This window comes from Gavialis gangeticus, unplaced genomic scaffold (assembly GCF_001723915.1).
Source record: "Gavialis gangeticus isolate Ggan-Ray unplaced genomic scaffold, GavGan_comp1, whole genome shotgun sequence".
NCBI lineage: Eukaryota > Metazoa > Chordata > Crocodylia > Gavialidae > Gavialis > Gavialis gangeticus.
Genome location: NW_017729004.1, coordinates 5,562,377 through 5,576,281, shown reverse-complemented (window position 1 = coordinate 5,576,281; position 13,905 = coordinate 5,562,377). Strand labels below are relative to the sequence as shown.

The window sequence follows — 13,905 nt, the reverse complement described above, 5'->3', positions numbered from 1 at the left end:
GGGCATTTTTAACAGAATTAAAGCTGGAGGCAGGGCTGATAACAAACCGCCCCAGGAGACCTGCCTGGAAAGAGGAAAGATTTTGTACTTTAGTTAACAGCGAGTAATGCTGCTGGTTTCCAGAGTCCAGATAACAAGACGTTTGGATTTCACCATATTTGAAGGCAAAGAACATGTTGGGCCTGACCTCCCAGGCAAGTTATTCCTTAGGCACAGATGTGACCTTTCGACTACACAGGAGGTGATGCAAAACAACTGGACACTAGAGCACAAGTTTCGTGAAACATTTTATTCAACAAGTATTCTCATTATGATTCCGCCAAGGTGATCAAATAAACAGCAAGGCGTAAAAAACATGAAATAGTTAAGAGATTTTATTCTAATAGCTTTAATTACAGTGCTTGTTTGTCGAAATGAAAACTGAAAACAAGTATACAAAACAGTTGATTACTAACTGTGTATTGAAAGCAATAAAGGTTTCCACAACACTAAACAAACCAGTTCTGATAGTTCCTCAAGTTAAAGTTTTCAACAGCTCCAGCTTCTTCAGTGTTTATCAAAATACAAAAGAAAAGTAAAGAGGTCTTTTCTCTGATGGCAAATCTGAACCTTGCAGTAATGAGGGATGCCAAGGGTTTTCACACATATACAGATATGGGATTGTTCCAAAATGAGATTGAATACTTCTAGAATGGAATGACTCCAAACTCTCATGCTTTTTTCTAGACACTATACATAGATGTTTGGTGTTTTTTTCATGGCATTTTACTTAAGTACAGTACTTTCTGTCTATAGAGCTTAGGACTAGTAGGCTGTGCTTTCTGTGGAAAGGTTTGCCTTCTGGAGTGGTTTACACATGAGAAAAGTACAAAACACTTTGGATGATAGAATCTAACAGGCTAAAAATGTGACTCTTCCAGAAATTATTCAAGTCTGATGGAAGTCGCATCAACCTTACCTGAAACCAAAGTACATTAGCGTTTTAAGTAACGTGAAATTTGTTTGCAAACCGTTTTGGACCAGCTCAGACAAACCTTTTAACAAGTCTCCACGTACGAATAAATATGAATGCAAACATTATGAACTCTAGAAAGATCCAGAGATGTAGCAGTTGCACATTGATCTGTATTTTACCCAGCTGAAGCTTGGATGGTGTCATCACCGCTTCAACGTTCACAAGAATTAAAATAACTGGTATTCAAGGTCGAACTGCAGAAGCTGTGTTAAACATGCTCATGCACTTAAGTGTTTTTACTTTTCTTTGACTATTTAAAAAATACAGATTTCAGGTTAAAAACCAACCATCAAAATGGATCTCACAGATCTCACAACCCAAGAGATAGTACTCAGCTCTACTGCATGCTGACCACTGGCAACCCATGTTAATCCACTGAACTCCCTTCCCAGTACTAAACAGTGAGTTGATTCTTTACAATAAAAAAGCTGAGTAATATTGCATAGGAGTACCAGAAACTGCCTCACTGGAAACAAAAACTATTTACATTAAATAAGAAACCTAACTGTTTTCAGGCTTGTATTTGCCACATTTACAGCATGGTGCAATATATACTGTGACAAAAGAAATGAAAACAGCTTCCGGCACTCAATACCACAAAGTAGCACAGTTTGCCACATTAGAGTAAAGCGAAGGGCGAATAGGAGGAAATAAGAGGGAGGGTGGAAAAAGAGGGAAGAGGAAGGTTTATGGTTTCATTTCTGGTTTCGGAGCTGATTGGACAACCAGTCCAGTCCTTCATAGAGACCATCTCCACTAGTGGCGCAGGTTGCCTGGATATACCAGTTCCTGTGACGAAGAGAATGCAGTCCAAGTTTGTCTGTGATTTCTGCTGCATTCATCGCGTTAGGCAGGTCCTGAGAGGAGACAAAGACAACATTTTCCATGTTGAAGAGCCGTTTCTGCTTTTCAGTTTAAGCAGTCCCACATCAAGGTATAAAACAAAGCATAACCCAACTCATGCATCAAATATGGCTGTTCTTCATGAAATGCCTTGGATAGTTGGTATGAAGCCCAGCCACTTTTCAGACCCAAGCTGGCAAGTTTTTGTTTCAAATTTATAAAAAGCCAAAGTGAGAGCTACCATTAGAAGACTACTGTTTAAGAATGGGTGAGCTGAAGAGGCAGAACTTATTTGATTAAACAGAAAAGGATGCTTTAAACTGCAACTGCTGCCACCTAAAGAACTGTGCAACTCTGAAAGTCTCTGCTCTTATTCAGACTAAGACTGCACTGCATCTCTAGCATGGGCTGAGGTGATTCTAAGAGCTTTCTGTTTGATCCTTTAGTTTTAAAAGCCTTTGCTTTGTAGAAAAGGAAATCCTTATAAATTAGGAAAGTGGGCTGCTGTGAGACTAACCAGAGTGACTTACATGTGCGAAATGTTTCTCTCAAAGAGATCATAAATGAAACAGTTAAAAGTGGACACTTAAGCTTATGAAGTTTCAGGTTAACACTCAGACTGGTGCAGGACAGTTTATATATTCAGGGACTATTGTTTCAGGCTGCCTAATTCTCAAGGACGCTCCGGGATGGCAGTTTCCATTCAGGAAGTTTTCTTTGCAGCTGAATTCCTAGGAACTTTTTGGGGGTTTTCGCAAAAGCATGAAGTGCAGCTCACTCCAAACCGTGTGTATGCAGCCAACAAGCTTAAGTGTCAGGGGGATTTTACTTCTTCTATCCATTAGGAGGCAGGTGCAATTAGCTGCATACATGCATCTTTGCAGTGTAGTTGCACTGGTTTTACTGACTAGATCTGGGTAGCCAAACACTTTAATGGCAACAATGAATTAGATGGAAAACCCAATCTGAAAGTTTCAAATTTAGAAGCTTTTTTAGAGATACACCGATACATTGGTCCAATATCATATCGGCACTAATATAAAGAAAATGTTGTGTTTTGGAAATTGGCCCAATGAGGCCGATGATTTGTCTGATAAATGCCCATGTGCGCATGCAGCTGCAGTGCAGCACGTAGGCAGTGAGGAGCACAGCCCGGCAGTGTGGAGAGCTGCCTGCAGCTGGTAAGTCTAGTGTGGTGAAAGGGGCTGGGGGAGGGGCGTAGGGGGCAGATGAAGGCCCCACAGTGAGGGAGGGTGCGGGGCTGGGGACATGGCTTGTCCAGGGGACACGGGAAAGGAGTGGGGGCTCCTGTCATTCCTCTGGGAGGGCATGGGGGGGGCCGCATGTGTCCCTGGATCTGCCTGTTCAGGAAGAGTCCAGCACCATCCTGGCCCCAGCCCATTGCACTCCGCAGGCACACACACCCCCATGCCCTCCTGGACAAGTGATGGGAGCTGCAGCGGAAGCCATCAGATGAGCCATGTGAACCCTCCACCCCTTCCTGTGCCCCCTGCATGAGCTGCAGCTGTGTGCAGCAACAGGAGCCACCCCCAACTGTCCCATGCCTGCCCCGGCTCCAGCCTGCAGTTGTAGCCCACCTCACGCAGATCTGAGGGGGCACATGCCCCACCTCCTGCTTGCAGCTGTCTTGCACCTTCCCTCCCCAGTTGGGTAGCACATGCTCCAGCCCCACTTCCTCCCTCACCGCAGGTGCCTCCATCTGCCCTCCCCCACACCCCTTCCCTCCCACCACACCAGACTTACCAGCTGGATGCAGCCCTTCAAGCTGAAAAGCCGTGCATCACAAATTGGATTGGTATCAGCCAATATTGCCTCCTTAAAAATCGGCTATCAATATCGGCCCCAAAAATCTCTATCAGTGCACCCCTAATATTTTTAGAACATCCTGAGAGTGAGCCTGAATATTTCTGTACTTATAAGGATTAACATCTAAGTTTATACCATCAATGGAAGGGTTAGTGAAACTTTTCAGGATACTTTATACTGTGGCACCATCACACAGTCAATCTCCTGTTTGCAAGAGGGAAGCTCAAAGTAGGTGCAGTACCTGAAACAGCTATCAAATAAACTAAAATTGGTGGCAGTCTTCACTAGCAAGGCAATGATACGGAAATTCAGGCTTACAGACACATTTCAGACTAGGACCACATACAAGTTTGCCGAAGCCAGGGTCAATTTGGTATGTTGCTGAACACTCGGTTATCATGTTAGCGGTTATGAAATGGTTCAAAGGCTCACATCTTGCTACATACCAACCATTTTGGAAAACTATTTTGCAACCTGCAACTCAAAGGCTCCTCTTTAAGATCACTTGCTAAGCCATACCTGTTTGTTAGCAAACACTAATAAGACAGCATCTCTAAGCTCATCTTCTGCCAACATTCTCATAAGCTCTTCTCTGGCCTCATTCACTCGTTCTCTGTCATTACTGTCAACCACAAAAATCAAACCTATAAACAAGCAAACAACAGTTATAACAAAAAAGGTGCATAACTTCTCCTTTGTAAAAGCTATCCCTGTTCTGAAATGCAGAACCAACACTGCAGAATTATTATTATTATTATTTAAAGACTAAACAGATTAAAGCAAATAACTTATTGACATGCACAGGGTAACAGGCACCTCAGTCTACTGAAATCCCTTGTTTGAGAGATGCATAGTTTGTATTATTTGGGATTCTTGCATGTGTTTTTCCCAATTTGGAATAAGAATAGGATCCCCCCCTCAAACTGTGCCATCCTGTTTCCTGTAGTTTAATTCTGAAAGCCAACAAATGCTCACCCTCCATCTTTTAAACCTACCCACCCCTCCAAAAATCCTGTAATCAGAGATACATTTAAGAATGGTACACCGCTATCCTTGGACTTACCCTCAAGTCCTTAGGTCATAGCCTTAAATTCACTATACAGCAGATCAGAAGCACTTAAAAGCAAGATAATTTTCCTGTATTCTCCAACTGCTCTGTTTAAAAGCAAGCTTTCAATACTTCTTGAAGAAAAATGCTGACCTCTGGTTTTCAAAGTTGGATAGGGAAGCTTACTGTCATGTGTTTTACAGAAATGGGTGCCAATTTACATCTGCACTAATCTAACTTGGGAATTGAATCAAAACACATTGAAGTTTAATATATATCGTATAACCAATTCCTTGAAAAAGGACAGTTTTACAGAATACTTTGACTTCTGTTATCAAGTGATAAGCAATTTAAGAGCAAGTTTAACAAGCATACAAAGAGTTCTTTTGTGGCCAATGATTTAACCCTTACAACTTACCTTGTGTGTTCTGGAAGTAATGGCGCCAGAGTGGTCTGATCTTATCCTGACCACCTACATCCCACACTGTGAAGCTAATGTTCTTGTATTCTACTGTTTCTACGTTGAAACCTAAAATAAAGATGGTAAGAAAAGAGTTGATCAATTTAGGGCCTGGATTTTCCAATTCGTGTTCAAGAGCGAAATTACAAAACAGTTATGTTGAGTACCCATGACAGCATGGTGCTTATATATTTTTTTTTAACATGAAATTAAAGCCCTGAAAGTGGGCAATACTAGACTGAAACATACTACACTACTTTGCAGATGCTACTCCCAAACCAGAAGTAGTATACCTGCATGTGTATGGCATTGCACCCAGGCTAATTAGTGCTGCCTCTCAGCAGAGCTAATATCCTTCCATAGGGAGACACCAAGGGATCTAGACTTCCCATCTGGGAGATAGCGGACAGGAAGGGGCATGCCAAATCAGCAGTACAGATATGCCTTTTTACCCCTTAAAAAAGGGAACACAAGCCAGTGAGCTTTATAAGCCTGCCTCACTGGGACTGCAGCAGCACAAGTTATAAAAGGAATTAACAGCCCTTTACAGCTATCCATTCCATAAACCAGCAAGTAAGGTCTTTAAATATGTTCTCACAGTACCTGCCCTCTCCCCAACATGCAACATTTTCCCCATCTGTGCTCTCACAAGCAGTTGCACCAGGGCAGTCCTAACAGGAGCTGGCTAGACTGCTTCTGCAGGCTGTCAGAGGCTGCTCCATGCCTTGGCTGGTGGGAGGGAATGGAGGAAGAAGCAGTCATTCATTCTCCTCCTACACCTACAGAGGAGACTGCTGCCTGCACATTCCCAACTCAGAGCCAATCCTGGGTGCAGTACTCCGAGTTACAGATAGTCAAGCCTGAACTTATCTAGTCAGTGCCCTCTCAAGAAGCAAACAAGGTTTTAACAAGCTGTTTAAAGAGCTTACCTATAGTGGGAATAGTAGTTACTATTTCACCAAGTTTTAGTTTGTACAAAATGGTAGTCTTTCCTGCAGCATCCAGACCAACCATAAGAATACGCATTTCTTTTTTGCCAAAAAGGCCTTTGAAGAGGTTAGCAAAAATATTTCCCATGCTTGCGATATGTTCTCACTGGCCAATGAAATCTAGAGAGAAAAATGCAGGACAGAGTTATTATACACATCACTTGATAACCCTCTGCACTATTAAAACAAGCCATCTAAAACCAGTGGTTCAATACAAATTCTAACAAAAGCTGCCAGGAGCTCATTGGCTTAAAATGTGCTAGATACAGATTAATTCTTTTTATTCTTTTGCCTCGAGATAGAAAATTCAAAGACTACCAGAGGAGTTGAAAGGTAGTGCTAATTGCAATATAGCTACAAAGGACTGTGCAAACTTTTGCTAATATATTTTTATACACGGTCTCAGCAAGACACTTGGTGCCAGCGCCCTTTCTGAAAGAAACAATTATGTGAAAGCTAAGTTCAGTGTAAGAGTGCATTAACTTGTGCATATAAGCTACCAACACTAATTAAACAATTAACTAAACAAGAATCTACCCCCTGGTTCCTCCCTCCCCAACTGAGGCCCCTCTGCCAGTCAGTGATGAGAAATGGAGCAGCACAAAGGGCAGCTGGCAAGCAAGATGGCAGCTGCCCCCTTGTCCCTCCTGCCTCACGGACCCCTCTGCAAATCAGCGCTGAGTGGTGGGGTGGCAGCACAAAGGGCAGACAGCAAGCAAGATGACAGCAAGCAAGATGACAGCCGTCCCCTAATCCCTCCTCCATGGGCCTCTTTGCCAATCAGTGCCAAGGGGCAGGGTCGCCATAAATCACGGCAAGATGAGGTTTTTCAGGTAGGTCCCTACATGTCTTCTTCCTCGTCTATAACTTGATCAACAGGAAAATAATTAGTCACATGAAGACTATTTAAGTAGAAGGTCGGCTAAGTATTAAACCAGCATCTTTAAAGGCATTCTTCTGAAAAATCAACCAACTGGTTTAGTGAAGCTTTGCAAGTTATGATTCACCTTTGGTTGAAGTTAAATATGCAAATCTATCAGGCAGAGGACAGTGAGGAAGTCCTGACACTGTGCTAAGGATGGACCTGAAATAGAGTAGCTCTCTCCACCAATAAGCACTGCAGTTGGGATGTCACTGGAAGGGAAAAACAGAGGCTGATTTCCACCCCCACCCCTATCTCCCCATAATCTGAACAAACTAGTGTTCTCCAACTCTTAAAGTACACACTGGATTGCTATATTGTGGGGCTGGGAACCTGCTACTACTTAGAAGCACCAGAATGGAAAGGGATCTCGGGCCACTGAGTCCTGCCCCATGTCTTCAGGCAGCCATTCATCAAAAGAGTTGGGGGCGGGGGGGGGGCGGAAATCAACCAAACAAAACTGCTCACCCAAACCACAAATATACCACCATGTGCCACAGGGGAGACAAAGGCACTGCCAATGCCCTGGCAACAATACATTTTTCTACCTAATGCATCGCCATACACCATACACTACTGTTCTACTGAAAAGAAGCAGTTAAGGTGTTAAGGCCGTTTAAGAAGCAGCTTGATGTTTTGTGCTGAAACGGACACAATCCACATCTTTGCTACTGTTGTTTGAAAAATGGCATCTCAACTCCACATCTACTTATATAGAGAAAACTATCGCTTCAATTGAAAGAGATGAGAAACTTAAAGTACAGATTTTACAGCAGCATAAAGGAGAGCAGGATTATATGAAGTCAGAACATGCAATATTCAGGGGACTTGTTTCCTTTAAGCCAAATTATGTTTTCATATAAATTTACTTATCCCACTGAACTGAAATCATAGGAAAATATACTTCCCATATCTGATCGGCAAGAGGCCATTCTAATGGGATGGCAAGCACTCAATTTATTAAAGTTTTGATTTAGGTCGCATCAAAAAAAATTATGCTAAAACATGCTTAATATATTTCCCCCCCAAAATTACTTAGCAATGTAGTGCAGATCAGAACATAGCTTGTGATGTTTCACTAGGTATATTAACAACAGTATGAAGTTTGATTTTACTACACAATATACTGAAGGATCTACAATCTCAGATTCAAAAACTTAAAAAACTTCTCCAACATTTTTAAACTTCAGTTTAATGATACAATCACTGCAGCACTGTATTATGCAAGTCAATGCTTCTATATTTCAGGCTATATGTCAGCATATCTAAATGTATAGACAAGCAGTACTTGATAATATTAACTGTATTAGAACACTAGCTAAAGGTCTCTTCTCCGAGTGTAAACTTGGGACTATCACACCACGCTTTTAATATAATACATTTCCATAATAAGCCTTTTTTTCCATTTAGGAAACTAGCTGGGGTTTTATGAATTAATAATTGGGTACAGTTTGCTCCCTTAAAGGAGTTTAAATTCAGCCCAAGTTAGCAGCAAACAGCAGCTGGTATTGGACAGGCATTTAGTTATGTAGGTAAAATGTATATGGCTTCTCAGTCTGTGGTCTAGTAACCATATTCTTTTACATCCCAGCCCCTTAGTCACAAAATCCTTGTTGGCCACAAAACTAAATTAATGGCTCCCTCTCCTTCGTGGGTCTAGGCATAAGTCTTGGATTGGCTGCTTGCATTGTCAGTGTCTTCACTATGGTTATTTCATGAATCAAGGAATTCAGTCCATGTTTGTCATGCTGGAAATATTTAACCAGCACACGGATCACTTAAAGACACATGGTATAATTTCAAAAATATTAAGTTAGCATAAGTTAGCATTACTTGCAGTTTATTTACAGATTTAAAGATACAAAATTGTATTGGCTTAATTCTGTGTCCAGAGTCCTATAAAGCCCTAATACTGAACTATTTCAGAGAACTCTTTTCAAGTTCAGCATATGTACAAGGTAGAAAGACATAAATAGCCACAGTACGACTCATTTGCAGTGAGGCTTCTCTTTCCTTCTAGAGGCCTTATTTCTCTGAATCACTGTCTTTCAAACTAGTGTCTCATTCAGTTCACAGCAGCCACTTTGTCTGAGCAAAGAGGAGCAAGCGATGCAAATACTACTAATCCAGAGCACAAGTGCAGCTTCAACCCTCATTAGCTGAAGAAGTGGGACTGCACTTGAACTCCTTATATAACCTTTCTGACCTTTGAAGAGTGTGTTTAAGTAATACTGCTATTAAGCTACTTTGCAAGCCCAGCAAATATTAAGAATCATTTATTCTGTTACTTTCTCCAAGTTTAGAGGCACATAAATTAGGTTGTGTGTTCTACCTTGACAGCAGCCATTTCGATATTTGATAGATTCAGTTAACATACAGCCTACACTCTACGTTTGCAACATCCTCCCACAGCTTGGAAGAGCTGCACAATCTGTGCTGGGTTTACAGTAAGTTACTCTGTTCATACTTGCTAATTCCACTGCTACTTCTCCAAAACATCATGGAGACTGAAAGAGCCTTGAATTTTTTTAGTGGCAGATCTGCTGCTGATAGCTTAAGCTTGTATCCGCCCTCTGAACCAACTACTCTCTTCAGTAGTTTTAAAGAAGCTATCTTTCTATTTGCATAAAAACTGAACTCTGTTGTTCTCACTAAAGATCCGCCTTTCTAACAAGAGCATTGTTGGAGAAGCTTCTCTGTATTTGATGGTAAGCTATCTTTTACCAAATTCAAAGGTGCTCAACCTCTGGCCTATGTTATCCAGCCTTCAGGGCTCCTTAAAGGGTCTGAAAAATTTGACCATGGGAGTACAGAGTAACTTCAACTGCCAAATTTCTGGACTTGTGGCTGGACAGTGTGGCCCTGTGCATTAGATAAAGCCCAAGCCAAGGCTGCATGAGGTCCCAGGTGGGCACCGATCCTGGGACTCAGCCCACAGGGCCAAGATTGAGCACTGCTAACCAAATTAGTTACCCCTTTAATGGCACAAAAATACCTTCTGATCCACACTGAACCCTTGTTAAGAGTCAGGCTTTGAAAAATTCCTGGAGACCTGGTAGACAGAAATAGGAATTAGGCAAAAATAAGATACACCCCTAGCATGCTTAAGAGACATGCTTTTGTGAGAAACAAAGCTGCAAAACTATTAAAAGCCCTTCTTGGACCCTGCTTGCAAACTTCCACCTTCAATGAGAAACTAAAGAATTCCAGGTATCTTGACTTTTACCACTGCGGTTGTTGGAAGCAGGGTAGCCTCCTACCTCTCCTCCAACCTAACTGACTGTTGTCACCTTCCACGAATTTGTTTCGATCAGTATGTCTGCATTATTACATCACAGTCTCTCATCTGTAAGACATACCCTCTGTTTCTCCACATGCCTGTAGACCTAATCCTGACTGGGACATCCTTTGCTACTATAAGTCAGTGGGGGCCAACCTTTTCGGCAGGTATGCCACAAATTATCCCTACATCCTTCCTAAGTGCCACTTTCATCCTAATCCCCCTCCCTTGCCCAACCTGTCGCTGTGCTCCCTGCTTAAATCTGCAGTATACCACACACAGAGGCTCCTTGTGCTGCCTGCAGCACACACGATGCAGCCTGGCCACCCCTGTTTTGGGTTCTTTCCAGTTTCTTCTCTAGCATATCTACAAAGGCTGCCACCCTGACTAAAAGATAACTTCTAAACACCCTATTTTCTCTGTTTCTGGAAGGCCCCCAAGAAGGAATGAAGATCTTACCTAGGACTAATAAGAAACTGAGGCATGGGAGGCGTCTCTGGGGCTGTGTGCCAGGGCCTGATTTCAAGCTGTATGTTAGGCTGCAAACAGCCCCTGTGTACTGGATCGGGCCAGCATGTAGTGCCATGTCAACCAGCTGGGGCACTCCCCAGGGGTCCAGTGATACGGCAGCACTGGAGCAGCGGCAGTGTTAATTGCGGTGGCTCCCAGATCCACGGCAATTACAGGTGCCACCACTCACCACCACCGGGTCTCCAGAACCCTGGGGATTCATATTTCTCTTATATAATGCACCCCTGTATTCCCCCAGTTGGTGTTAGGAGGAAGTGTGCATATATATGCAACAAACTACTGTAATTACCAGCATTTCCCCACCCCAAAGCTGTTTATTCCTTGCCTATCATGGACCTTTTTAAAGTCTTATTCTCTTCCCCCTTTCACTTGTTCACTCCTACCTACCTTTTTTCACTGGCACACATTAGGAGTGTTTTGTCATTATTACTAATTCAGGCTTTTGATAAACTCAGACAAAACTAGTTTCACAGGATAACTCCCAATACAAAGGTAGCACTATCACAAACAACTTATTTGTGGCTTTCTACAAGAATTATTTTAACTGTGGCTTAACATGCTTTGTCAATGCCTACATTTACGCTCAAACTATATAAACTGACACTGGGGCTTAATATAAGCCCCCAGGCATTAATTCTGCTGAAAATGAAAAAACAGATTTTTCTTCTCTCTCTCTTGTTAGGGCCCCTCTAGGTCAGGGTTGTTGGGGCAGACTGCATTGCTGCTACCTGTGCACTGTAAATTCAGCACACGCAACTATTATTCTGGAGCTTTCATATGCTCTGAATGACACCAGCATACAACTCACTCCTCTCATTCCAATTTCCTGGTCTTCACTACTCAGAGCGGTGTGAAGTACACACTTATCTTGTATTCTGGCTCCACCTCCTTACAATCTGCACGGTGACAGAAACCTGTTAGTCAGGTTCAGCTAACATTATTTGCTGCTGTTTACCAGTCACATTCAGACTCATTTCTGGATAAGACTCTGCAGTCTGTAACAAAAAAAAACACTCATCTCAAAGCAGCTACATTTCTAGTAAATAATATATTTAGATAAAACCATTAGACCACAGATGCTGTGTCTAAAAATCTCAGAAATTTGCCCAGGTGGCACTGCATCAATGATCAAGTTAATTTTTTAAAGGGCTGGCCCACATTACTCAAGTTCTGCTGGTAAAACTATGAGAAGGATCCATGGCTCAAAGATTCTTTGCAGTAGCAAAACACCCCCTCTTCAAGGGGAGAAAGCTTCTGCCCTGGCTGGGCTCCTGGTAGAAAGCACGTTTCTACTGGCTAGAGCAGTTCACCTCCAGTGGCTGGGCCCTCTCAGGCTGCGCTCTATACCCTGCTGGCATCACTGATGACATGGAGATGTGGCTTTATTTGGCAGAGCTGCCAGAAGTTGTGCAGAAACGTATGCTCTCTGGTGTCCTCCCCAAGGCAGCCGTTTGCCAATGTAAGTCCCCCTGGGTAGACATGGCTGAAGTTTCCTTTAACCAGGTAAGACAAAGTAAAAAGGAATGCAACTAAAATTTAGATTTATATTCAGGCTGCTGTAATGTCTCACCCAATGTTTATATGTTTTTTTAATTTGGTTAGCATTAGTTTTACTGTGTTTTTTGACACACTTTTATTTGCATGCTTTTGATCTCGGATACGTTCCTCATAGCTGTTAGCCATACCCTGGTGAACAAAGTATTGTTTAAATTTAACAGGCATACTTAAAGTTTACCCAGGCATACATTGAACCAACAGTTTAATCATCTCTGAAAACTTGAATACAGTCTTACTTGAACGTTGTGGTGAACCTTTTGGCCAAAAAGAAATGACTTTGCTTTCTGATCAACCAAGTACAAATGGCATAAGGCACCATTTCTTCCCATTTTTTTAAACTTTACTTCAGTCCTTTGCAAGATATTGTAGAAGACTTTAAGCAGGAGATGAAGTTAGATGGTGACAAATCTACTTAATCTTCTAACAAACTCTCCTGCTTTACACCGGTGCTTAAGCACAATGCACATAACAGAGTTTCCACAGGAATTACACTAGAATGTCACATATTAACTGTTTTAAAGTGTTGTCAGAAGCAATACAGGCCAGAAGTGCAAACATCTTGCTCACAAACTGTCCTCCACTACTGATAATGTCTAAACAGGAAAGAGTCATTGATAACAAGTAAAACTGCAAAAAAAAAAAAAAATAAATAAATAAATTTTAAAAGTGTTTTAACTCCCTCTCAGAGTACAAGCATGCCATCTGTTAAGGAGTGACAGCAGTTGTAGAGTGGATTTCTGAAGGCTTGATAAGTTGCCATGCCAGCACTAACAGTTTCAGTTGCTTTTTTCCCTGTAGTTATTTGTGGGGTGGGGAGGAAGGGAAGGAAAGGCTCATTTGATGGAGAGCATCACCAACACATAAACATTCTTGTACTATGAAATGCTAGTTATAACAAAGTGAGTTTAATACAGTAATAACTGAACACACTGAAGTCAGAGCGTCAATTTAAAATAAATGCTATTGGTAAGACACAGAATATCCTTAAGCTTGTGATTTCTCCATCCAAAGCTGCCTACTTCGGCTTTCATTCAGAGAGATAATTAACATGCAAATTAAATAAACTCACTCTAATTGTTTTGCCAGCTACTTAAATTCTCAGTGAGCAAAGTCAGATGCATCTGGGGAAAAAACACCACAAAACAAACAAAGCCGGGTTCACAAATAATATCAGAAGCACTTGCCCCTCAGGTAAAACAAAGGCTTAAATGGACCTCAGAAATTAAGTCCACTTGATCTCAAGAGTTAAAAGTAACTTGGTAGTTCTAACTAATTGCACAAATGTAGTAAATGATCAGATTTTGGTTAGTTAAAAGGAACATCATGATCTTGGATTCTTGCCTTTTACTATATGGGACTCTGGGTCATCCTAAACATCATTTCCTTTAAAAAGTATCATTCCTTTCTGCTGTGCAAACCCCTCCCCCCCCCCC

At 41.8% G+C, this 13,905-nt stretch overlaps 1 protein-coding gene across 1 annotated transcript in view; it reads right to left on the bottom strand.

Moving 5' to 3' along the window:
* Nucleotides 1–270: 270 nt before the first annotated feature.
* The window catches only part of ARF1 (ADP ribosylation factor 1), a 19,321-nt gene continuing 5,686 nt past the window's right edge, over nucleotides 271–13,905 (bottom strand). Inside the window, exons 2-5 of the mRNA XM_019508042.1 lie at nucleotides 6,123–6,302; nucleotides 5,152–5,262; nucleotides 4,205–4,329; nucleotides 271–1,872 (exon numbers count right to left, since the gene is read on the bottom strand). Of these exons, the coding sequence (XP_019363587.1) occupies nucleotides 1,711–1,872; nucleotides 4,205–4,329; nucleotides 5,152–5,262; nucleotides 6,123–6,270 (546 nt within the window). The 5' untranslated portion in view covers nucleotides 6,271–6,302 and the 3' untranslated portion in view covers nucleotides 271–1,710. The remainder of the gene's footprint in view (nucleotides 1,873–4,204; nucleotides 4,330–5,151; nucleotides 5,263–6,122; nucleotides 6,303–13,905) is intronic.